This window comes from Cyprinus carpio, chromosome B11 (assembly GCF_018340385.1).
Source record: "Cyprinus carpio isolate SPL01 chromosome B11, ASM1834038v1, whole genome shotgun sequence".
In the NCBI taxonomy this organism is placed as follows: Eukaryota; Metazoa; Chordata; class Actinopteri; order Cypriniformes; family Cyprinidae; genus Cyprinus; species Cyprinus carpio.
In genome coordinates this window covers 9,989,108-10,016,925 of record NC_056607.1, presented here as the reverse complement: position 1 = coordinate 10,016,925, position 27,818 = coordinate 9,989,108, and the positions used below count along the sequence as shown (strand labels likewise).

General features: G+C 37.7%; 1 protein-coding gene across 3 annotated transcripts; it reads left to right on the top strand.

The window, feature by feature from the left end:
• Positions 1-679: 679 nt before the first annotated feature.
• On the top strand, positions 680-27,741 carry grm2b (glutamate receptor, metabotropic 2b). 3 transcript variants are annotated; one of them, XM_042733855.1, is made up of 6 exons: positions 680-1,088; positions 6,104-6,670; positions 20,754-21,591; positions 22,071-23,134; positions 26,564-26,744; positions 26,845-27,741. In XM_042733855.1, the coding sequence occupies exons 2-6, from the start codon at positions 6,203-6,205 to the stop codon at positions 26,916-26,918; spliced, it is 2,625 nt and encodes an 874-aa protein (XP_042589789.1). In that variant the 5' UTR covers positions 680-1,088; positions 6,104-6,202; the 3' UTR covers positions 26,919-27,741. The 3 variants fall into 3 exon arrangements, with proteins under 3 accessions (XP_042589789.1, XP_042589787.1, XP_042589788.1); XM_042733853.1 differs by having other exon boundaries at positions 681-1,304; XM_042733854.1 differs by having other exon boundaries at positions 681-1,308.
• The last annotated feature ends 77 nt before the right edge of the window (positions 27,742-27,818 follow it).

Below are 27,818 nucleotides of genomic sequence, written 5' to 3'. Positions count from 1 at the left end.
TACGATTTCATATTTAAAGGCAAGCCCAAGCTTGTTGGCAGGGGGCACGACGCGCTGATAAACGCACTTTTGCGCTTTTTCTGATATTTTTTATATTATGTTCCAGACGAATAAAGCGGAGCTACGTATCGACATTTCTAAACCTACTGCGTGCTCACCGTATGCTGTACCTCTGACGAGAGTAAGCCAACAGCCAATCATAATCTGCCTCAGTGCTTGCCTCATTAAATATTCATAAGCTTCGTTAAGTAACAGAAACAATCATCATCAGGCAATGTTGGTTTAACGTCTGAGGGGAAAAGATGAAAATGTGTCAATAATATATATCATTTTTGCATTACACTTCTGAAAAACAGTGGATTTACGTGAAGACAGACTGAAACGGTCTACCTTTTTAAAGAATTTTATTGCATGCGTTAATTCAGTCAAGATTTACAAATGTAGAGTGAAATAGGCTACCTGTATATCAATCAAGCTACTTAAGTTAAAGTACGAACAATTTACAAGACAGAGCAAGATAACGTTTTCCCATTACTAAAAATTATTTTGGATAAATAATTTCAAGCGTAAAACCGTTTGTGACTCCACCTATCTTTACAGATAACAGCCAGATATATGAGAGAGAGAGAGAGAGAGAGTGAGATTGAGAAATGGATTGGGTGGGTGTGGGGGGGGGGGGGTTACACGAAGGGGGCGCAGGGGTAGCTGTTTCACCCGAACCTCACGAATGCATGAAGCTCGAACCTTGAACACCAACAACCATTACTTAAAAGATCAAATCGTAACAGAGGGACCCACTATTTGTTAATGAGGCGCTATATCTGGGCAATATTATTCAATAACAACCTCTCAAGTTTCAATAAAAGACACTGGAAAGTCGTGACTGGGAGAACCGGACCGTGGATCCGTGGAGATTTAGATGGCAGGTGTGTGGACTGAATTCTTGCGCTCTCACAAAACCCCGAGACTGAGGAGAATGCAGCGAACTGGCCATTAAGTGGACATAGGTGGGCTGAAGAGTGTTTGTGGTGCACGTCGCTTTTAATGAGAACGCATTCGTCATTTCGAGTGAATTCCACTGTGCACAGGTAAGATCTTCCTCCTCCTCCTCTTCGTCACCCCCTGCGCTTCATCAGGTCTTTGTTTCAGCACCAAGGACAGATCCAAACACATCAAACACCTGCACCTGTGGGGACATCATGAATGGAAGCTGATTTCTCAATAACTTCAGAGCAAAATCAACTTTGCATCCTTCAAACAAGTTGCACGAGGTGTTGAATAAATGCCAAATCAGTTCTTCACCGGTAAGTAAGTATGCATTTTTATTTACGCGCCACAGTACGCAAGTCCTATTTGCGCACACTTTGGTTAATTTTTTAATCATTTGCATGTCAGACTGGTTGTGTTTACCACCCATGGGGAAGTACTTCTTATATTAGGTAGCAATTTATTGCATGCAACAAACGAGTCAGAGTGCCTGAAAATTGCCTTATCGCGCGCGTGCACGGATGCTTTGGCATTTCTTGAGCACAAACCTGTCGGTTTTACAAACAGGGCAGGCTTGCGTTTGAATGTCAATGAGATGTTGCTCCTTTGTTGACCATAAATGCACTTGATAGTAGAGCGCAAAAGAAATGTGATCGACAACCTGCATGCTCAACTCCCTGATCAGCTTATGTTGCCTCCGATAGACACATTACAGGCAGGATCAGTACATTATGAGAAATAAGGAAACACTGTATGTATTATGCAAACAGTCAATGCTTTTTTTGGACATATTTTGGCTTTAAGATATATTATATTAAGCATATTTAGTAGTGAAATAATCGTTATTTTATCTCAAAACTCTTTTATTTTTTTTAATTACTAATGCAAATTTGTTCCGTAAACCCAGGTTTCAGAAAGATGTGGACACATGTGGAAGTTGAAACCATCCTCCAGAAGCATTTTCAGGCTTTTCAGACTTGTTGACGCATTTCCTTAAGGTGCTTAGATTGCTGTAATGAAATGCATTTATGTAAAGCAAATATTCAAACTGTTTATGAAGACGATCAAATCATCATAAGCATACCACCTTAAAAAACAACAAAGCAATCGCAGAGACATTCTGTTGACACCAGATCAAGCCAGAGGGAAATAACACTCCATGAGTCTTCATGAATAAGTATATTCAGAAACATATGAATAGCACAGCCCCTGCCTTTGAACACCTTTCACAGTCTGTGAAATGTGAACCATTTTCCTGTCGAGGAGGAAACTTCTTGCAAAACTTAACACCCTTGTTCTGTTCATCCGCTGACACTTTGAATCTGAATAGTGTAAAGCATCCATAGCAACCCATAGAGCAGAGCTGATTGGACGTGCTGAGATAAACATCTCATAGTTAATTTGCTCCATGTCTGTGAATGCTTTCGTCCTTGGCAACCTTACTGAGTCATTCAACTGGTCTGGCTGCTCTCCAGAAGTTATCAATGAAACCAAAGTGGGTCCTATAAAAAGGAAATGGGTCTTGAATTGTATGTGAGAGTGTGTGGGAATAATATTATAGAAATGTAATATTTTTACACTGATATATGTCACAGATATTAAATCACTCCGTTTTAACTTATCAGCAGTCAAGCTGATGGTTAGCCCAGACTGGTAAAATCCCATCTGGTCTCTAAGTGTACACATAAATGCTGCCAACACTAGAGAATCAAGGGAACTAATTCTCCCACAAGCTCTGAATTCCAGCATTATTACATGCTTCCCTTGGTTACTTGGGCATTTATCTATGGATTTTTATGGCCAAAATAACCTGAGGTTAGAGACTGGATCCGTGTGGTGTGCTCCTCAATCAGACTACACTGCAAAAAACAGTGAAATTAAGCTCATTAATCATAATTATCACGCTGTAACCTGACGGAAAAGGTTTATTCTCCCATCAGATGTGAGCATTAATTTAATTATGTTAAACTATGTTGATATCATCATCAGATTTGAGCTATGAATCAGATTTCTTGGACTTGATGACAGTCTGCAATTTTTTTGAAAAATAATGTTTTTACTTAAAAACTGAGGTGCATTAATTCAGATAAATGATGTACAGTCAGTTCCAAAAAGTCATACATAAATGTGCTAACTGAAAGAATAAAAAGATTGAATCCAAGATTTGGTGATAATGTGAAATTTACAAGCAATTTTGAAAAGGTTGGTCATTTTTGACCATGAACAAGCAATTAGTTAAAGGATTTTCAGCACAACACAAGAGTTAGGCTAAATCATTTTGATCGCTTGTCATTTTGCTCATGCTTTCCTTCTCCTGCGATTTATAGTGCACTGATTGCAGCACTGTGCCCCTGGAGCAACCTTGGTTGAAGTGCCTTATTCAAGAGCACAGTAATGATGGCTCCTCTCAATAACTCTTCAGTTAACAGTTTTCCCCTAAGTGTCAAACATGAAACATTAACATTAAAACCTACAGCATACGTTAACATTTACATATGGGGAAACTGTGTGGTCTTAAAGTTGTGTGAATGTTTATTATTCAAGTGCGACTGCTATTGTTTTACTGATGTACTAATGTCCAGACCTCAGTTCATTACCATGGACCGGTTCATTACCTTGACATTTTTCTCTTGTCCAGCAAACAGAGGATGCCCGTTGCTTCCATCTGTTCCAGAGAAGAGGGAAAAGCCATGATTAGTTTTTAATGTCATTAAAATGTTTTTTGAACATTTAGAAACAAACTATAATTATAACCCCTTATGTTTTGTTTGGGGACTGAGAGACACCAGCACCTTTTTAATAGCTGAAGAACAATTTTACACAAAGGTACAAAGCTGTCATTTGGGTGGTACCCTATGGTACAAATACTAAAATGTGTATCTTTGTTGCTAATTTAACCCTAAATGGTTTGTATTAGTACATTAAATGTACATATTAATACTTTATAAGTAAAAATGTGTACCATCCCAGTGTTTTTTTTTTTGTTTTTTTTTTTTGTACCTGAGAGTGTAAAATTGAGGTATCAGATTAATACCTCATGGCCATGACTTTTCATAAAACAACTTTGCAGTACAACCATAATTTACCATCTCCAAATTTATTTTATGAGAAAAAAAAATAGAGCATAATTTCTCTTTAATTTATAACAACAGACCAAGATTTGGTCCCAAATCAACTAGTTACTGAGTCACAGCTTATTGTAGGCTAAAACTGCAGCCCTACCGTTGAGTTTCTATGCTTGTATATTTATATATTCTTTCATTATGTGTGTGTATAGAGATTGACAATTAAAAAATAATATTTTTTTTTTGAGTTTGAGTTAAGGTTAAGCATCTTTTCACTGATATTTTGTTAAAAATTTATTTGAAAAAATAAAATAATAATAATTAAAATAAAATAAATAAAGCATTTTTGTATCTTAATACATGTCAGTAATCAGTATAATAATAAATATGAGACTTGTATCAAAAGCATGTTGCTGTAGAAAATGTTAGAAGATAACACCTAAAAAGATACTTTAATTATTCTGATCCAATCTCATATTTTCTTGTAAAAACAACTTTTTGGCGATTGTATTTTTCATTTATTATTAATTTTTTATTTTTTTTTATTTTTTGACACACTTGGGAAGATTGAGGATTCAAACAATGCAATGTTATCCAGTCCCGGCATTACAAATAATTAAATATATTGACTTGCTCTGATTCCTCAATTTAATCCACCTGTGATAACAGATATTGTATTAATTAGAACACATGTATACATCTTTATCACAGTGCATTGCCATCCCAGCCCACCCACCTTTTCTTGTTTCCATGGTAACAGAAGTTAAGGAAGAGAAACCTAATAAACAAGATGTTGCCTCATTACGCCAGCAGGAAGGGTACAAGAGGGGAAACACCAGGAACATACGTGCTTTATCTTAAATTAAATCATGGCGTTTTTGAAAAGCTAGTGGTGTCCAGAGGCTCAGATGAACTTCTCAAATGATCATATTAGTCATCATATCTAAGGCAATAAAACGGTCAGTGTTCAGTTTATATATACTGTTTTGCTATGCAATTTATACTTGATATCTTGCACTTAGAAGAGGGTAAACTTGCTAGTAACTGGCAAATGAATCACAATAAAATGGCAAAACTTAAAAAAATGTAAAAGAAACATATGTTAGATTTTACAATTAGGTGCTGGCTAAGACAAGCAACAGTATTACTATTGCTCATCATTTTTCAAAACCCTTAACCCTAATTTGGCATGCAACTCATCCTGCACCATATGTGCCACAGACATAAACCATACTTCAAATAGTGCGGCTTGTTGAAGAAAGATGTTCTGTTAGTGTTCAAAGCAATCGGAATCGATTTTTTTATCTAACGAATGATGAAACATGAAATAAACCCATAGACTTACATTGAATCTGTGTCATATGCAGCTAGTCAGAACTGGGCTGTGATGGTGGGTTTGTTATTTCCTGAGAAAATATATATTACACACACACAACAGAAAATGCAACATACAGGATTCTAGTCATTTCTATAGATATAATTAATGCCAAACAAACAAATAGAAAAGGCTCTTTAAAACATACGCCATCTGAAAATGCATACTGTAAGTAAAATGCATAATAATCTATGCAATGGTGAAGAAGACAAGTAGTCTGGCATCTCTAAATAGAGATTAAAGCTCTATCAGTCTGTGTGAAATATAGTTGCGAAAGACTTTCCTATCAGCTGAATTTATTTATCGTTTCATCTTTTCATCCTCTTCCCTCAGGTTGTAATTTTTCATAACCTAAAAGATGATATCCATCACCTTTGACACCATGAGAAAATTACTTAGTCACTGGGAGTTATTGATGTATCTGAATTAATGAAGCTAGAAAACAGAGCCTCACCTCTGAAATGTTGAGTTCAATCAGGATGAATTACTATCTAGACATATCCGCCTCCTCACTGCCACCACAAAACCTTATGCAAATTCAATTTCTTATGTAATATGTGACTTCTGTTATCCAATGTTTTAATCAATAAACAATGTTTTTCATTTTCAGAGTTTATTTTGCATTATGTCAATGTGAAAAGTCATTGAGTCAATGATATTCATATTTATTTTTCAGGTGCAGAAGATACCAAGATGCATCCACAGTCGATGGCGGACTTAGTTAATATCTCAACCAACTAAACCACACAGCTCTTCACCTCTCATAAACCCTGTCATGGCTAGTGTTACACCCATATTCCTGTTCCTGTTAATTCCTCTGGCCCAAACGAGCCCCAGGTACACCCCGCCTCTGGCCGGATCCAAGCGGGAGATCATCATTGATGGAGACCTGGTGATCGGAGGCCTCTTCCCCGTGCACGAGAAGGGTGAAGGGACAGAGGATTGCGGTAAGATAAACGAAGAGCGTGGGATCCAGAGGCTGGAGGCCATGTTGCTGGCGCTGGACGAAATTAATCAGGACAAGCGTATCCTGCCCGGCTTGAAGCTGGGAGCCCATATACTGGACACCTGCTCTAAAGACACGTATGCACTAGAGCAGTCGCTCGAGTTTGTGAGGGCTTCTCTCACAAAGGTGCATCAGCCAGGCTTCATCTGTCCAGACGGGTCAAATCCTGTGCCGGACGAACAGCCTCTGGCCATCTCTGGAGTGATTGGAGGATCATATAGTGATGTTTCTATACAGGTAAGGTAAACTGTACAGCAATCTAAACACTATGCCTAAAACTATTTAAAGGGGTCACCCAATGCCCATTTTCCACAAGTTGATATGATTCTTTAGGGTCTTCATGAAAAGTCAATAACAAACTTTGGTTAAAATTAGTAAAATACTAGTGTAAAAAACACCTTTTTTACCATGTCAAAATTAGCTCTACAGAAATCAACCCGTTTTTTGCATGTTGCTTTAAATGCTAATGAGCTCTGCTGACCCCGCCCCCTCTTCTGTGGGGTGATGAACCATGCTCTGAGAGACTGTTACTTTAGCCGCATTTAGCCGTGAAACAGCAATTGCAAAGATTCATAAAAAAAAACCTTATACTCACTTCTGCTGTATGTGAAGCTGGATCACAAATGATTTGCGTGAACAAAAATGCATTTAAGTAGATCGGGGGGCATTCCCTTCACAAACAAACGTAATCCACTGCGTCTTCAGCGGCTCAGATGTCAGGAGTAAATGACTTAACATTTATGTCACCCCACAGAAGAGGGGGCGGGGTCAGCAGACCTCATTAGCATTTAAAGCAACATTTATGTTCAAACAACTTGTAAAAGTGCATGTAGCATCCGATGACCCCTTTAAAGGGGTCATGGGATGCTAATTTCACTTTTACATATTGTTTGAACATAAATGTGTGTTGGCAATGTGTGTACACATCTACCTTATAATGATAAAAATCTGCCAAGTGTGTTTTTTAATCTGCTAAAATCTTTACCCCTTTCTCAAATCGAGCCAATCTCAGATGCCCGTCTGTGTGACATCATGAAAACAGGTCCCTCCCTCGATAGTGAGTATAAGGTTTTTTAATGAATCTTTGCAAATCGGCTTTCCTAATAATGTGCTAATTAGCCAGTTTCATGATGAATGAGTCCCTCAGAGAGCAGCTCGGAAGAGAGGGGCGGGGTCAGCATAGCTCATTAACATTTAAAGGAAAATGCTACAAAAGGGCTTGCTCTGAAAAGAGCTGTTTATGAAAGGGTAGAAAGGTGTTGTTTTACACTACCATTGAGAAATTTTAAACAAACTATATTACAGACTTTTCATTAAGACCCTAAAGAATCATATCAACTTGTGGAAAATGGGCATCCGGTGACCCCTTTAAAAAATTACTTGAAGTAAAACAAACATTAACTGAAATAAAGATAAAAATAAATTAATTAATTAAATGCATGATTTTAATACATTATGAGGTTACAGTGCTATTTCAGTATCATATACTTTTTGTTAATATTTTAAATTAATATTTTTTATTTTTATATTTTCTGTTTTGATTTTAAATTAAGTTAAAAGTTTTTTTAAAAATAAATATATTTATTAAATTTTAATTTATTTAATTTTAATTATTTTACTTAAACTAAAGAAAAATGTTGCCTTGTCAACTAGCTGAAAAATTTCATTTTTAGGTTAACTATCCCTAACTAAAAACTAAAACCTTTTTAAGGATTATTATAAAAAAAGAAAAAAGAACCACCAATTGAAATAACGATGAAATAAAAAATAAATTAAAAATTTGAATATTAGATGAAAACTTTAGCTTTAAAATAATTAAATTGTAAAATTATTAAATGTATTAAAATTACTAAAACTAAAATAAATAAGTAAATATTTAAAGAATAATATTTATTTATATATTATTTATTTCTTTTAAAATATTTAAAGTTGGTAACACTTTACAATAAGGTCTCAGTTGTTAGCATCAGTTAATGTATTAACTAACGTGAACATATAACAATAACATTGAACAATCAGTTTATTTAATTTTAGTTATTAAACTTTAACAATAGAAATATGTTGTCAGAAATATATATACATACACACACATCTTTTTTAATTTTTTTTTTTTAGTTTTAGTAACCCTGGACCTAGGTAAATCTCATTGCTTTACCAAGAACATGCCCAGTCATATTTCACCCCAAAAACTAAGAAATTTTGCTTGAAGAAAATGCCTGTTTTAGAACTATTGAAATGTTTTTTCATTGCATTTTCATGACAATTAAGCACATTCAATCTTATTGCCATAATGCAAAAACAATTATATATATTATTTAAACTGTAAAGTACTTGGCTCATAAATATTAATTAGGTGAGTTAACAATCCCTCAGTAGTTAAAAGACAGGTAAGTAGGCACAAGCCATGGAAGATTACTGCTTTTGTTCAATGCACTACCAAAGCAAACAGAGACTTTAGTTAATTGTCCGAGTAAGCTCAAACTACCATTAATACAGTTTCCCAACTTCTCAAATGTTTGTTTGCATTCTCACACATGAAATACAACCAGAAAGAGATATCATAGCAGTAAGCCTAACATAAAAATTAAGTACTTCTGATCATGTCTCTTTTAGTTACATTACACTCAAGTCAACATATACATCCACCCCTAGCTCTGTCAGCACAATAGCTTCCTCTGTGCAGACTGACCTCCTCCTGAGTGAAGCACCCAGAGACTGTGAATCTACAGCTTGTTAATTACGGTTCTCTGCCTTTAGGCAGTGATTAGCATGAGATGACTGAGTGCTAATTGCCCTATGCTCATGCTTTATACAGTAGGAATCGTGGCTTGATTGTTACATCAATTATGCTGGAATTAAGTTGCTAACTGCGGTACACATATCTAAGCCCAGCTTCACACTAGTAAGAGGGATGCAAAATGTTGGGGGTTCAATGACATGAGAACATAGTGAGTGTTCAGAACTTAAAAATAACATCCGCTGTCAATGTTGTTATTATTAAAGAGACAGTTCACTCAAAAACAAAAAAATGTTGTCATCATTTCATCCTCTTCATGTTGTTCCAAACATGTTTGAAAAGATTTTAAAGAATGTTTGGTAACCAAATCTTGACAGTAGCCACTACCTTTTTTTTTTTTTTTTTTGAAAAATTACTATGGAAGTCAATAACTACCGTCAACTACTATCAGCATTGTGTTTAGCAGAAGAAAGTCACAAAAGTTTGGAACAAGAAAATGATTAGAGAATTTAAATTTTTAGGTTAACTATCCCTTTAACTAAAAACGAATGCTTTTTTTCAAGATTATTAAAAAACGAGATAAACAACTGAAATAATGCTGAAATAAAAAAAAGGAATATTAGCTGAAAACGTCAACTTTAAAATGATTAAATGAAAAGTTATTACATTTATTGAAATTACTAAAACTAAAACTAATGTATAAATATTTTTAAATACTTTACAATAACGTCTCACTTGTTAACATTAGTTGATGCATTAATTAACATACAATGAACAATATATTTTTACAGCATTTATTAATCTTTGTTAATGTTAGCTAATAGAAATGCTCATGTTCATGTTAGTTCACAGTACATTAATGCTAACAGATCAATAAGTGCTATATAAATATTGTTCATGTTAATGTTAAAAAATGAAACCTTATCGTAGTGTTACCTTCAATTTTAAATGAAAAAAAAAATTAATAAAAATAATCAATGCGCATAAAACTACTAAAACTTAAACTAAAACTGCTGTAACTACATTGATATGGGGACAAATTTTTTCCTCTGTGTAAAAAATTTTGGAAACAATATACATTTTATTTGATTATTTTCCCCCTTTTTTACTGTGTTTTGACCAGTTGTTAATGAAAAAACACTCAGTTATGATATTTACATCAGGACAGAACAGTTGCAATAGTGAAGGGTTTAAAACTGTGCATTCTTGTACTGCCATCAGCAATTCAGCATTGCCATGATGTCATTTCCTTTAACCCCCTAAAGTGGTTAAACACATGGCAATATTGACACAAGTGATTGTCACAGAAAAACTAGAAAGAAAAAAATGTTAATCTTAGGACAAAATAACCTTTTGTCAGTCAACATAAGCATAACAAATACTGTAAGAAATTGATGCAATTATGCACAAAATATATTGTGCAGAGAAATATGAGTTTTTCACTCGTGTAGGAAGGATGTCACTGTCAGTGTCAGCAATTGAAAGTCTCAGAGCAGCCCTTCCAAGAGTGCTGGCCAACAGGGCCCTGACAAGGCCTGCCAAAGCCCAAGCCACCTGTCCAGCACTGGGGTGAAAGAGCTTCGAGGGGTCTTCAGGCAGCCTGGAGCTCGTTCAGCCCAGTGGCAAATGAGAAGCACTCTTGGCAGGGAACCCAAACACAAGCATGACACGACTGAACATGAATATAAAGGAGATAACGCACGCAGCAACACATGTCCTCACTGGTTTTCTCACACCTGTTTTTCACCCATTGCCATCTGGATTGTGAGACGGAATCAGGGCTCACATATTACCATTCATCGGTTGATGGTACAAAGCTTAATGTGTTTGGGTAATGGTGGCGGGAGGCAGAGCTATATCGAGTGCTGGAGTGGGTGGTGGTGATGAGATTGGCAGACTATCCTGCTTATTTTGTGAGTGACAGATCCCTAGACAGGGAATAAACAAAATCATCATGGCTTCACAACTCACAACGCACGTCATTCTCGATAGCTTAATTATCTCGTGGTTAAATTGGCATTCATAATGCACATCATTTCGAGCAAACTGGAAAATGTGGCCTGTATTTGTTTCATTATTTAGATATTAAAAGAATAGCTTATCCAAAAATTACATTCTGTCATTATTTAATCATCTTCACGTCATTCCAAACCAATCTGAATTTCTTTTCGGATTAATAAAAAGAAATATTTTTTTAAGAAAATTTCAGATGTCAAGCTCCAAAATGACAAAAAAAAAAAAAAAAAAGCATCATAAAAGTGTCACAAAAGTAGTCCATACAGCTCATGCACAGTATTCATAAGTCATATGATTTGTAGTGATGGAAGAAACAAACCATTTCAAACTCAAAACGAAGCACAAACATGCATGAAAACACTTTTGACAAACCTTAAAGTGTTGAAATAGATAATTTATTAAATGCAATCTACAAATGTTACCCTGGAGCACAAAACCAGTCATGAGTAACACGTGTATATTTGTAGCAATAGCCAAAAATACACTGTATGGGTCAAAATTATCAATATTTCTTTTATGCGAAAAATTCATTAGGATAGTAAGTAAAGATCATGTACCACGAAGATATTTTGTAAATGTCCTACCATAAATATATTAAAACATAATTTTTTCATTAGTAATATGCATTGCTAAGAACTTAATTTGGGCAACTTTAAAGGTGATTTTCTCAATATTTAGATTTTTTTTTTTTTTTTTTTTTGCACCCTCAGATTCCAGATTTTCAAATAGTTGTATCTCTGCCAAATATTGTCCTATACTAACAAACCACACATCAATGGAAAGCTTATTTATTCAGGCGGTTTCAGTTGATGTATAAATCTCAATTTAAAAAAATTGACCCTTATGACTGGTTTTGTGGTCCAGGGTCATAAATAATCAAATACAATTACATTTTTCTGTATAATATGGGTTTTGTGTGTTTAAGAGAGTGTTAAATACTACTTTTCCTTATCACACAAATATGTCATTAAAAATTTCTACAAACTTCAAAATCAGGTATCATGAGTTCACTGAAATCTCCACTAGTAGCAAAGCATTCAAATTTACAAAGCAGATCATCAGGGAGTAACGCCTTAAATTCTGATCACACAGCGCTCTCATATGACTTCAGGAATGACTTGTCTTTTTTGAAGCTTGAAAGATACAGGCTCCATTGTTGTAAATACATGGTCGTTAGAAAGTAAAGTTCAGAACGACACGGGTGAATAAATTATTTTCATGAGTAAACTTACAGTACAATCTAAATTGAATGTTTTCATGTCAGATCGCACTAATTAAAAGGGCAGAAAACAGTTTGTTGAGATTTTTGTGCATGTGAGACATTTGGAGGGTTTGGCACATATTGAGTTATGCATCTGATAATGCCAACCAATCAATAGCCACCATGCTCCTTTCATCTCACACATTTTCTCTCCCCCACAAGGTGACGGAATATATTATCATATTTCTTCAGCACAAAAAGGGTGTGTGTGAGCACAGAATTATAAATAATAATGACGTGCATAAAAATATGTGACAAAATGGTATCCTTTGTGGAATTAGCTGTGTGGAGCAAGTATTGTTAGATGATTTTATGCTTGCGAGTCTTTGTTTGTTAGTGTTTCTGTATTAACAACACATTGTGCTGTCTTCAGAGTAGGTGTGTGCGTGTCTCGAGGTCACTCATATGGAGATCTCCACTGTGGTATAAGACAATGAAAATGTTAATAGGTTGTAACTGCATGTGGTGTTCTTGGGATGCCAAAACAACAGACAAATACCACTTATAATTAATGCCATATAAATGCCAAATCATTTGCATTTCCACATAATTAATGACAATTAGAATTATATTATAATTAGCACTCACTGAAACAAACCAATTTCAGACCACAATGCATACCGTGTTTATTTGTTTGTCATATTTAGTCATTTGCAGTGCTCTAGCTCTTACCGTAGAGTAAAGATGCCGCTCGGCTGTGTAGCACTTGGTGAAGAAGTGTCCTGGGAAAAAGCAGATGGTGTTGTGTTTGTAGGAGGCTGGGAAAGCTTGAAAAGGGGTTTTGCAGTCACAGAGCATCACTTGACCCTGTTTAGCCTTTCATTTGGGTGTGCAGCTCACATTCAGGACAGGGTCAGACACTTATTCATTCTTTTGCCAGCCGCTAGAACAGACACAGCTTTGTTTTGACCAGTCTTTCACTACCATGTTGAATAAGCTGGGTATTATGCTCCGTTTAATATGTTAAACTAAGAATTACATGTCAGGAACAACTAAATTACGCACTTTATTTTCTTACAAAAATGTGAGTGCTATTTGCATCTGGAAAACTTGCAACCACAATGGTATGTGTTCTTTTATATGACTGTCTGTACCAGCAATGTATGTCTGCTGGTCAAAATGAAACTCAAAACAAAGCCCAAACATGCATGAAAACACTTTTGACAAACCTGAAAGTGTTTAAATAGATAATTTATTAAATGCAATCTACAAATGTGACCCTGGAGCACAAAACCTTTTAGTCTTGAGTCGCTGGGGTATATTTGTAGCAAGAGCCAAAAAAACTTTGTATGGGTCAAAATTATTGATTTTTCTTTTATGATATTAAGTAAAGATCATGTTCCATGAAGATATTTTGTAATTTTCTTACTGTAAATATATTAAAACTTTTTTTAATTAGTAATATGCATTGCTAAGAACTTCATTTGGACAACTTTAAAGGTGATTTTCTCAATATTTAGATTTTTTTTTTGCACCCTCAGATTCCAGATTTTCAAATAGTTGTATCTTGGCAAAATATTGTCCTATCCTAACAAACCATACATCAATGAAAAGCTTATTTATTCTTATGACTGGTTTTGTGGTCCAGGGTCACATTAAAAAAAGTAGAAGTAGAAAGACTCAAATTGTATATTCTATATACTTTTAAATCATATTCCAATAATCTTTTTTTACAGTGTACATGGTTGCTGTCTGGTTGCTAAGGCATTGTAAGATGGTTGCTAGGGTGTTCAGGGTAACATTACAATGTTGCTTACTGGCTCGATATTCTGGTTTGTAGATATGACTTAAGGATCCCTCCTTTTAGCTTTATTCTGACTGAAACTTAACTGTCATAATGCACTTTCAGTAACAATGACAATGTCACGTTTGGAAACCCCATAAATAAAGCAGCTCTGCTACTTTCTAAAACGTATTTAAATAATTTTAAATAGCCATTCAGATTTATGGATTTGCTGTGATATTCATCAAAGCGCCAAATACTTAAATATTTAGAATTAATATGCTATTTACTTTCAAACTTTTTTTTACATTTTAATCTGGGCTACAACATGCCCTAGATATTGTTTGAAAGTATTTTGATTCTTTATTGTTTATTCACACTTTACATTAGGGCTTCATTAGTTAACATAAACTGCCAATGAAAAATTCTTCTGAACATTCATTCATCTTATGTATTCCTATATTTAATAACACGTTGTTAAAATCAAAAGTTGCAACTGTGTTGTTTAATGAGCTAACATGAACTAAGACTTGTATTTTTTTTTTTAACAAAGATTAATAACTTCTGTAGCAAATGTAGCTATTGCTCATTGAAAAGTTAATAGTTAACTAATGAGGTCTTATTGTAAACTGATACCTATTGGTCTTTATAGTTCTTTTGCACTTGAATCTGTGTAAAACTTTTAACTTTATATATTTTTCTGTATTGATTTAATGTATTTAAATGTTCAGTTATTTTTGTTATAAGAAAAAAGTTATTTAACCTGGTATACTGTATTATTTTTTAAAACTAAATTCCAATACCGTGATAAAAGCATTAGCAATTAATCGCAACAGGAAAAATTGTTATCGGCATATCCCTAGTTGATAGGCAACTGGAATATCAACATCTGCTCAAGCTTCTGAAGCTGAGAAGTAGTGGCCAGTGATGCCTAAGAAGCATTAATGGCAGCATAAGATTTTCCAGACAGCTCACACATATTAACACTACTGCACATTTAAATCCTGATTTTTTTTTTTTTACTTTTCTAATGAGTGGTTGATGTGCCAATTTCTTAGAAATTTAAATGCCAGGGGAAAGGTAGGGCATTTCAATGGCAATATAGTTTGAGTAACAATGAATGATTACTTCATTTCCAGGTTTCACTGATTTTCTCACTTTTGTTTATGATTATCCCAAACAGTGTCAGATTTAGCGGAGGTGAGACGCCAAACTAGCGATCCTCCTCTGTGGAGAATTGCACTTGTCTAAGTGAATCAGATTTTCTCAGTTCCACCTCTTAGCAGACTGTCTGCTCTCCCTCAGGCTTGAATGAGTTCTTGAAGTGTGTTTTTGTCAGAAACTGACATGTGAGTGCATCACCAATCAGCTCTAATGTCTGTAAGTTGAGAGCTAAACCCAACAACTACAACCTAGTTATTTTGTTGACTGATATTTAATCGTGCTTTTAATTTTATTAGCACAAAACAGTCATATAAGTCAAATATTGCTCCTCAGATTTTTGTTCTCATAACAAGAGAACAATTTTATGGATCTGTAATGCTGTAGGTCAATAGTCTCATTTGGGTCTATGTTTATTTCTCCTTAGGGATTTTAGAGGAAACATCTTAGTTACTTAAAACAATACTAAGAACTCAAAGTCTCATAAGCTATTAAAGATATGACTATGCTCTCTATGGCACCGCACACGGCTGCTTTAGTGCTTGGCTCTCCAGTGTTTATGTTTTTTGTTCGTTTTTCCTGTTTTTTGTTTATCAAACATGATCAGTTTCACCAGGGATGAACTGCTGAACATTCGGCAGAACACCACAAAATCTTTTACCGGATTTAAATTATTCTGACGTTTTACTGAACGTTGTTGTCGGCGGAGCAGCGGCGGTGATCAAGCGCTTCGGGACACGCAGACGGGGGAAGCGAGCCGGTGTGCTCGTCAGACTCAGGAAGCACGGATTTCGAATGCCGTTGCCTAGCATCCATCTGGCAAATCTCCGCTCTCTACCCAACAAAACGGACAAACTCCTTCTGCTCTCCCGGACAAATAAAGATTTCTCACACTCTGCTGCTCAGTGTTTCACGGAAACCTGGCTAAATGACGCCATTCCAGACAGCATGCTCCACCTGCCCGGCTTTCAACTGTTTAGAGCAGATTGCAATGCAGAATCAATGGGGAAATCGCGCGGTGGCGGGACATGCTTTTTTATCAATGAACGGTGGTGTACAGATGTAACTGTGTTAAAGAAGATGTGCTTTTCAGACATAGAAGTGCTCTTTGTTAACTGCAAGCCATTCTATTCACTGCGGGAGTTTCACTCGCTCATTCTTGCGAGTGTTTACATCCCTCCGCATGTGCACGTGAGCCTGGCTTTACAGAAACTCGCTGATCAGATTACAGAGACAGAACAACAACACCCGGACTCTGTTTTAATCATTCTTGGGGACTTTAATGAAGCCAATCTCTCCCGTGAACTGCCAAAATACAGACAGCATGTTACATGTCCCACCAGAGACAGTAACATACAAGATCACTGTTACACCACAATAAAGGATGCATATCACTCTGTTCCACGAGCAGCTTTGGGGCTGTCTGATCACTGCCTGGTTCATCTTATACCAACATACAGGCAAAAACTTAAATCTGCTAAACCTGTAGTAAAGACTGTAAAGAGATGGACCAACGAAACAGGGTGTGCTTTAAAAGCCTGCTTCGACCTCACTGATTGGAGTGTTTTTGAAGCTGCTACCACCAATCTGGATGAACTCACAGAGACTGTAACATCCTATATTAGTTCCTGTGAGGATATATGTATTCCTACCAGGACTTATTTAACATTCAACAATGATAAGCCATGGTTTACAGCAAAACTCACACATCTTTGTCAGGCCAAAGAGGATGCCTACAGAAATGGGGACAGAGTCTTGTATAATCAGGCCAGGAACACACTGAACAAAGAGATTAGAATGTCTAAAAGGACCTACTCTAAAAAGTTGGATGATCAGTTCACTTCCAACGACTCAGCTTCAGTATGGAAAAGGCTGAGAGCCATCACAAACTACAAGACACCATCCCCCTGCACTGAGGCTAATCAACAACTTGCTAACGACCTGAATGAGTTTTTTCGTAGATTTGAAACCTCCCACATCTATTCTGACCATCTCCCTACACAACCGTTAACACCTCCTGCAATCACCCTCTCCCCTCTCCTGCACTTCAAATCAGTGAGGATGATGTGCACCAGGTCTTCAGGAAGAACAAAAGAAGAAAAGCACCAGGCCCAGATGGCGTTACACCAGCCTGTCTGAAAACCTGTGCTGATCAGCTGGCCCCCATCTTTTCACAGATCTTCAACAGATCTCTGGAGTTGTGTGAAGTGCCCTCCTGCTTCAAACGCTCCACTATCATCCCCATTCCAAAGAAACCCAAGATAACAGGACTTAATGAATACAGACCTGTGGCTCTAATGTCTATCGTCATGAAGTCGTTTGAAAAAGTGGTTCTGGCTTATCTGAAGGACATCACAGGACCCTTACTGGACCCCCTGCAGTCTGCAGTGAGCAAACAGGTCCGTGGATGATGCAATCAACATGGGATTGCACTTCATCCTGCAACATCTGGACAAACCAGGGACTTACGTGAGGATCCTGTTTGTGGACTTTAGTTCGGCTTTCAACACCATCATCCCAACAGCTCTCCCAGATCAAACTGACCCAGCTCTCTGTTCCTAGCTCTATCTGTCAGTGGATCACCAGCTTTCTGACAGATAGGCAACAGCTAGTGAGACTGGGGAAATTCATGTCCAACAGCTGCTCCACCAACACTGGTGCCCCTCAGGGATGTGTTCTCTCCCCACTGCTCTTCTCCCTGTACACCAACGACTGCACCTCAAAAGACCCCTCTGTCAAGCTCCTGAAGTTTGCAGACAGCACTACAGTCATCGGCCTCATCCAGGACGGCAACGAGTCTGCTAACAGACAAGAGGTTGAGCAGCTGGCTGTCTGGTGCAGTCTTAACAACCTGGAGCTGAACACTCTCAAAACAGTGGAGATGATAGTGGACTTCAGGAAAAAAACCCCTGCACTCCCCCCATGCACCATCATAGACAGCACTGTGGCTTGCAGTGGAGTCATTCATATTCCTGGGAACCACCATCTCTCAGGACCTGAAGTGGGACAATCACATTGACTCCATTGTTAAAAAGGCCCAACAAAGGTTGTACTTCCTTCACCAGCTGAGGAAGTTTAACCTGCCACAGGAGCTGCTGAAACAGTTCTATTGAGCCGATATTGAGCCTGTCCTGTGTACTTCAATAACTGTCTGGTTTGGTTCAGCTACAAAATCAGACATCAGAAGACTGCAGAGAACGGTTTGGACCGCTGAAAGGATTATTGGTGCTCCCCTGCCCACCCTTCAAGAACTGTATACATCCAGAGTGAGAAAAAAAGGGCTCAGAAAATCACTCTGGATCCCTCACATCCAAGTTACCCCATTTTTGAACTTTTGCCATTTGGCCAGCGCTTCAGAGCCGCAAATACCAGGGCAGCCAGGCACAAGAACAGTTTCTTCCCCCGGTTAATCTACCTCATGAACAGTTAAATGTTCCCCACTTATGCAATAAAAATGTGCAATATCCTTATATTTATTTGTTACCCCTCCATCCTAGTACATTCCTGCATCTCACTCTATTCTATTCCATTATCATCTATAGAACAAGTGTTCATACAGTTTATTTATTTTTCGATTTATTTTACAATATTTGTCTTTTTTTTTTTGTCTGTGTTGTTGTTGTTGTCTCTGTGTACTGGAAGCTTATGTCACTAAAACAAATTCCTTGTATGTGCAAGCATACTTGGCAATAAAGCTCTTTCTGATTCTGATTTCTGATTCTGATTCCGGAAGATCAGCCTACGAGCAAAAAAAATTTTCTCTGTATAATAATGGAAAAATAAGAACATAAAGAATCTTTCAACCACATACACATTTTTTTAGAGTGTGGTTCTTAAAGGCAGCTACAAATAACTTGACTAGATACATCTAAGGAACTGGCATTTAAAAGCTTAAATCTAAATTGTTGAATGAATATGAATGAAATATAAATAGCTGATAACAACTATGCTGAAAGCTTCTTCAAATGTCTAAAACACCTACATGTGTTGATGTGAATTCAGACACGAATTTCAGTCATTATACACATAAGTCCCTGGAGTCTGTGCTATCATCATAATTTGCAGTGTGAGAAGCTTCTCAGACTAATCATTGACTGCAAGAAAACAGAAGGAAATGCAAATTAGAAAATATGTCCTGTTATCCTCTTGTGATAATACCTTGTTCATTAACAATACAATACAAATAAGAAGATTTTATAGTCTATGACTGCTTCAAACAAGATTTTCTTGCATAGTAAAAACAGACCATTTTCTCTTTCCTGTGACAAAATTTGAAGTAAAAATGATAAATAGCATGCAATTCAGATTTTGAAGGTGTGTCATGGCCTGAGGAAAACTTGCACCATGCCTAACACTATCATTTTGTCCACTAGCAGTTATCTTGCGTGATCAGAATTTGTTCTGTCTAAGTCCCATGAAACTATGGCCTGAAACGATAGGCTCAGATGAGGGAGATAACAGGAAAAAGGGGAGGAAAACAGGGCAGATATATATATATATATATATATATATATATATATATATATAATATATATATATATATATATAAAACATTTTTTTCCCCTCACACTCAAAAGAATGTTATGGGACATCTTGCATTTATCAAAGGGCATCTGTGGGTCACTCACTCATTGGGGAAATTGGGTTTGTAATTTGTGGTAAGAACTATGTGGCTGAAAGGTAAAAACACACTTGTTTCTGTGACAAAAAGAAACAAATTCAGAAAACAGTTGCACCACTTTTGCTTTATATATTTTAGTTAAAAAAAACTGCAACCTGCAGTCCCTCATGCTAAATGCTCTGAAATAGTATTGATTTAACTTTTAACATTCATTCAGAAACCCAGTGCAATTTATCTGGGGTGATTAAAGGGATAGTTTACCCAAGAATGACAATTCTGTCATAATTACTCACCCTCATGTCGTTCCAAACCCGTAAGACCTTCGTTCATCTTCGGAACACTTTTTTTTTTTTTTATGAAATCCAAGTGTTGAAGTGCTGAATAAAGTCATTATTTTTGTTTCTTTGCACACAAAAAGTATTCTCGTAGCTTCATATCATTACGGTTGAACCACTAATGTAACATGGACCATTTAGATATTTAGATATTTCATCAAAAATATCTAAATTTGTGTTCCGAAGATGAACGAAGGTCTTACGGGTTTGGAACGACATGATGGTGAGTAATTAATGACAGAATTTTCATTCTTGGGTGAATTATCCCTTTAGCATTGCGCTATTGACAAACACAGAGAGCTGGCAATGAACAGAAATTTAAAAAAAAGATTATAATTTTCTACAATTTACATTGTTAATGGATGCTTAAAAATTGGGTTTGTAAAGTGTGGTAAAATGGTTAGTTAAAATTGCGTTATACAAAAGTATTACTGGTTAATGATCAATTTTTTTTTATTCTTTGCAGGTGGCAAACCTTCTTAGACTCTTCCAGATTCCACAGATAAGCTATGCTTCCACGAGTGCCAAGCTCAGTGACAAATCCCGTTATGATTATTTTGCCCGAACTGTCCCACCAGACTTCTATCAAGCTAAAGCCATTGCTGAGATCCTACGGTACTTCAACTGGACATACGTTTCCACTGTAGCCTCAGAGGGAGACTATGGTGAGACGGGTATTGATGCGTTTCAACTAGAAGCCAGAGTACGCCAAATCTGCATCGCAACTTCTGTAAAAGTCAGCCGTTCAGTAAACAGAGGAAATTACGAAAATGTTATTCGCTCACTCCAGCAAAAAGTCAATGCCAAAGTGGTGATCCTCTTCACCCGAAGTGAAGATGCAAGGGAACTGCTCGCTGCTGCAGCTAAGATGAATGCTACCTTCATTTGGGTGGCCAGTGATGGCTGGGGAGCGCAGGAAAGCGTAGTCCATGGCAGCGAGAAGGCTGCTAACGGGGCTTTCACCATTGAGCTTGCCTCATACTCCATCAGGGAGTTCGAGGACTATTTTACCAAGCTAACACCAGAGCTAAACACACGGAACCCATGGTTTAGGGAATTCTGGGAGCACAGGTTCGGCTGCCATCTACACGAACACGGCTGTGCCAGTAATAGCCTGAGGGATGGGTCATTTAAGCCAGAATCAAAGATCATGTTTGTGGTGAATGCAGTCTATGCAATGGCCTATGCCCTACACAACATGCGGCAAGCTGTGTGCCCCAATACCACAAAGGCTTGCGATGCCATGAAGCCAGGCAATGGGAAGAGATTCTACCGGGAGTTTATTCTCAAGACTAAGTTTGATGGTGAGCAGATTTAACGACCAATTGAGATATTTCTTGCGATAGAGCATACCTTCCCAGGCGAAGAAGCTCTTATATTATCTACCTAAAATTAGATCTAACAAATTATAGAGTCTCAATGCACTGAAACTTCATTTGCCACTCATGTTGTTGTCTCCCACTGAAAGTATCAGATAGTATTACATTTATAGACATGAAACATTCTTTATCAAATTATCAAAGCTCCATTTGGTTTCTAACAGAATGCAGTCTCAAAGAGGATAATCAGTTGTCAGACCTTGGACAATATACTGATTCACTGAATGTTGTTTTAACAGATTTTTAATTGAGAAATAAATTTGAGAGATTAGCTAACATTACATCAATTACATTAGCTTCTGACTTGAGATGAATTGCACAATCACTTTAGAACAAGTTAAAGTCACACACTATAGCTTCCAGCCGCTACATAATGTACTCTAATGTCTTTAAACATTTCTCAGCCCCTTTCAGACCTGCTGACACTGAGAATGTGGTCCGGTTCACCTCATTAGGCGACAGCCTGGGTCGCTATAACATCTTTCACTACCGCCAAGAGGAAAACAAGTTTGTCTACCGGAAGGTAGGGTACTGGGCACAAGGCTTGGTGCTCAATACCAGTCTGGTGCCTTGGTCTGGTGGAGTAGTTCCCACATCCCAGTGCAGTGATCCATGCCAACCCAATGAAGCTAAAAGCATGCAGCCTGGGGACGTGTGTTGTTGGATTTGCATTCCATGCCAACCCCACCAATATCTCCTAGACGAGTTTACCTGCATGGACTGTGGATTTGGAGAATGGCCCCTTGCTAACCTGACGGGGTGCTATGAGCTTCCAGAGGAGTATATCCACTGGTCAGATGCATGGGCAGTAGGACCCGTCACTATCGCCTGTCTGGGGATGCTGTGCACGCTTGCAGTGGCTGGGGTTTTCTTGCGAAACAATGACACTCCGGTGGTAAAAGCTAGCGGTCGAGAACTTTCATACATCCTGCTGTTGGGTGTGCTCCTGTGCTATGCCATGACCTTCATTTACATTGCCAAACCTTCGGGGTTTGTGTGCGCCCTGCGACGTCTTGGCCTTGGCACCTCCTTTGCTGTTTGCTACTCAGCTTTGCTGACGAAGACCAACAGGATTGCTCGGATCTTTGGAGGGGCAAGGGACAGTGCCCGACGACCACGCTTTATCAGCCCTGCCTCTCAAGTAGCAATTTGTGCCGCACTGATCTCCGCACAACTGTTGGTTGCTCTTATCTGGCTGCTGGTTGAGTCACCGGGGGTGAGGAAAGAGGTGGGTCCAGATCGGAGAGATGTGGTCACTCTAAAATGTAACAGCCTGGACTCGAGCATGCTGGTGTCCCTCACCTACAACTGCATCCTTATCATCCTCTGCACCTTCTATGCCTTCAAGACCAGGAAGTGTCCAGAGAATTTCAATGAGGCCAAGTTCATTGGCTTCACCATGTACACCACCTGCATCATCTGGCTGGCCTTTCAGCCCATCTTCTACGTCACTGCCAGTGACTACAGAGTAAGTAGAAGACATAGGTAGAAACAAGTTTGAAGGTATATGCTAGTCTATTGTAGTGATATCTATTTCAGCCCCACTCCTGGACCCAATATTTGCAGTTTCTTCTAAAGAAATTATGTTAAATCAGGCTTGTTGATTAGGCTAGGGATGTCCAATCCTGCTCCAGGAATGCTACTTTCTTGCTAAATTTAGCACTAATTCGCCCTGACACATCTGTTAAGAAGGTTATAGTAATCCCAAAGACCTTAATTAGGTACTTCAGGTGTTTAATTAGGGTTAGAGCTGAATTTTGCAATAAGTAGCCCTCCAGGAGCAGGATTGGACACCACTGGATTAACAAGACATTATGGCAGAGTTCTTCAATTCTTTTCTGGAGGTCCACGGTCTTGCAGAATTTAGTTCCACCCTTGATCAAACACATCTGCCTGTCATTTTTGAAGACTTTATTTAGCTTGTTCAGTTGTGTTTGATTAGAGATGGAACAAAACTCTGCAGGATAGTGGACCTCAAAGAGCAGATCTGAGCAGTCCCTACATTAGGGAGACAGTGTGCAGTGTTGGGGGTATTCCAGGACAAGGAGTGGGAAACACTTATCTATTTTACATAGACAAGCTTCTAAAAGGCACATAAGGTCAATGTATGTAAAATATTTTTTAATATTTGTATGCAGTAACAAGCTATAAAATGGACCAAACTTTATTCCAATAGATAAATGTTTGGCTATATGAGGCTGTCTTTGCTGTGATTACTTATACTAGAGAGATACAAATCTCCACACACTGATCTAAATGTATATCTACAGTTTTCTTGTTAATTGTAACAAAAAAACAAAACATGAAAAAGTAGTAATAAGTAGGCTTATCAGACTATGCAGTGAATACCCAACTACCAAAAGGCAAAAAGCCTAGACAGTGTTTAAGGAGATAACGATAATGCTAATTACAAAAAGCAGCTGAATAGGGTTGGTTCTATGATTTTGCTTACTCAGAAAACAGAAACAGTTGACATTTTAAAACATATATTTTTAAGATTCTGTCTTCCCATATAACTTGAGTCAGTTCAGTCTTGAAGTTTTTTGCAAGTCATGACACCAAACATGAGATTACTTTTAGAGCTGGCCTCTGGCTCTTTTAACCAGACAAACTCATTGTGCCAGCTCAAACACAGTACAGGGATGTGAATGTCTAGTCGATATAGAAACACAATCTGAGGGATGAGGGCTGTCTGTCGCATGTTATAAGGAGACTCTCATCACTGTGGGGCGAGAGATGTCAGAGATCAGTTAGTGACACGATAAACACGGTCATCAAGAATGCCCCCTGGCTGAGAGTGGCAATCCCTGCACTCCAACAGCAAACAATTTTAGAACACAATCACACTATGCACAGAAAGATTTATCCAAATCAGTTTGGTGCTGTCAACATTAGTGCTGCTGCAGTGCTATATAGTGTCAGTCAGTTAACCTTTAGAGTGAGAAGAGATGGGTCCGAGAGGTTAAAGGTCAGGAAACAGATTTAAAAGACTTATTTCACCACCTTTGAAACATAATGGGTGACTTTTTGGCTTGGGATGTTCTCTGTCTGAATAAACTAGAAGCCCTGCTCCTAAGGACCTACTGCATGCAAAACTTCCAACCTGCTTCAACACACCTGCCCATGATTTTCAACTGATCCTGAAGGCTTTGATTAGCTAGTTCAGTTTTTTTATTAAGGTTAGAGATTTGCAGGACTTTGTAGGACAGTGGGTCTCCAAGAACAAGGTTGAAGATCTCTGAAGCAGTGGTTCTCAATCCTGGTTCTGGGGAGCCCTGCTCTGCACATTTTTGGCACTTTTCCACTACATGGTACGGCTCGGTACAGTTTTGGGGGTTTTCCACTGGGTACTTTACCTGGTACTTTTTTTAGTACCACCTTGGTTGAGGTTCCACGTGAACTGTTACCAAAACGTGAAGTGTATACTCTGCTGATCACGGATTGGCTGGAGAGAATCGTCACTACCTGTGTCACTGAACTTGCGACACAAACACAAAAGAACCGCTAGATTTAAATCAGCACAGCCAGCGAAGGATCGAACGCAACTGTTTTGAACGAGCGCACCTTTTTTTAACAACCAAAAACAACATGTGAACAATCCCGCCCACTTAAACCGATACTAAACTGCAGTGGAAACGCAAACCGTACTGAGCCATGCCGAGCCGAGTCGTACCACCATCGCTTATCTGACATACACGGATAAGGGAGTTCATGAGTGTTAAATAAGGGAGTCATAAAAAATGTGCAGAATAGGGGTCCCCAGGACCAGGATTAGGAACCACTGCTCTGGAGTAAACAATAAGGAAAAACAATTGACCCTTCGCAGGTAAATTGATTGACAGGTGATCTGATCAATCGTAACGACGAATCCACCACTTTGTCCGACAAACATATCAGACAGGAGAGTAGATGAACTTCAGTGGACTTAAACTTGAAAAAAAGTGTGTACTGACATCTTTCTGTGGTCTTTGCGAAGGGTAAATTGCTGTGTCTAATTTGAAGGCTGCGCCCTCCAAAGGTCACATTTGTTGGCTGCCTACATCACTGAGGCTGTCAAGTAGCCATTACATTTCAAAGTGAGAAAGAAATTACAATAGTTTATACCTTACAAGGAATTATAGTCAATGTTATGATGGTTATTTTTTGTGAAACGAGACATCCTTGATGACGTATGCTGACAAATGTGAACTCCAGAGGGCGCAGCCTTCAAAATTAGCCTATGGAAGCCTGTTTTTGCCTTATAAAAGGATATTCTGACTTTACTGCTTATAATTGCAACTTTGGATCTCCCAGTTGTGACTTAATATCTCGTAACTGCTACTTTGTTTCTTATAATAGTAACTTTAGATCTCACAGTCTCACAAATGAGTTTAAGTATCACAAATGTGACTATTTCTCACCACTATCTCACTATTGGACTTTAAATCTCACAAAGATGACTTTATAACACTGATACAGATATATCACATATACAACCATACACTAAAACAACAAAAAGTATTATATTTGGTCTTACCAAATGTTATTTGAACATAATACTTTGATAATAACAATATTTTTGGACATGTCTCTTGGCATTTCCATGGCATTCATTAAAGTACCAATGTAAATACAATGGAACACAAATTAAGTAATCACTCTGTACCATGGTATATGGGAGATGCAAAGTAAACAATGGTAAAAATAAATACAAAATTAAATCAAAAACAGGTCATATTTCACCTCAATTGTTCTAAAACAGGCTTCATTTTATTTATGCAAAAATAATAATTTTTGTGAAATCTGACCAAGGTTGGTTTTCTGGAGACTGACATTAAAGCTTTGAACAGAGTTGCCCAAGTATTCAGTAAAAGCACACTTATCTAAACATGTTTAAAACCTCTTCACCCTGATACAGGTGCAGACCACTACCATGTGCATCTCTGTCAGTCTGAGCGGCTCTGTGGTTCTCGGCTGCCTCTTTGCTCCCAAAATCCACATTATCCTTTTCCAGCCTCAGAAGAATGTGACTACTCTGAGGGCCAAAGACAAGCGATTCTCCACAGCAGTTACCGCACCGAGCTCCACCTACTCACAAGGTAGCCACATTCACTCCTAAAACCTGAGCCAAGGTTTACCGGTCATTTCCTTGATTTGCCTTTTTCTGACCAACAATTTAAAACCAAACAATTTCCACAGCTTCGGCCTCTACTATAGTGCCAACTGTGTGTAACGGGCGAGAGGTGGTGGACTCTACGACATCATCATTGTGAAGATGAATTTAAGCAAGATGGGGCCAATTTTCGATCTCATCATCAAAATCAGGAGTTGAATGCAATTTCTTAGACTTTTCCTCACTCTAATCGAGTACTTGCAGTCAATCGCAGTTCATCTCCTGATCTGAAATCTTAAAAAGATGTCCCAAATGATCCTGCGGTCACCTTTGTCTCGACCAAGCATGTTTTTGTCTCTCAATTACACAAAGCTTTTCCTTATGATCAAGAGCTTGGGAAGAACAAGGACCATTGTAAATGTGATTATAAATCCATGTGCTAGTCTATTAGTTTTAAAGCCACTTGACACAGGAATGGAAGCTATTCTGAGAAAACATGATGCTGAAAGTAGACTTGGCATTATGTGTCCCTGATTTATGTACACTACAAAAGATACTGACTAGTCTTAAGTGATGTTAACAGTAGACTTTGAGTTCTCAGTCTTTATAACTGCATTTTGTTGGAATCAACGAGTTGTTGTTGTTGGGGAAAGCATGATATTCGAATGTTTAAGTCTTGTGATTTACAGCAACCACAGGAACTTCGGCACCAATGAGACTTGCATAAAATATATTACAATTTTTTTATGTACCCCAGGGTATGTGATTGTAGATTTGAAGATGAATTTGTCATCCTTTTAGTGTTGTGGTAAAAAGTCTCATGTTTGGTCCTCGTGGAATAGTTTAGTTGTCATTGCAAGATGGAAAAAACTAATTCTGTATTTCCCTTTTTTGAACTTGCATTAATTTCTTAGTGGTCAGTTGTGAAAAAAGTAGGTAATGATACAAATGTTTTAATGTGAACTTTGGTGAACCGGTCAGTGTTACACTTGTAATATATGTAAATAAATTATTTCTAAAAAAAAATAACTGAAGTCTTCATTTGGCTCACAGATTAATC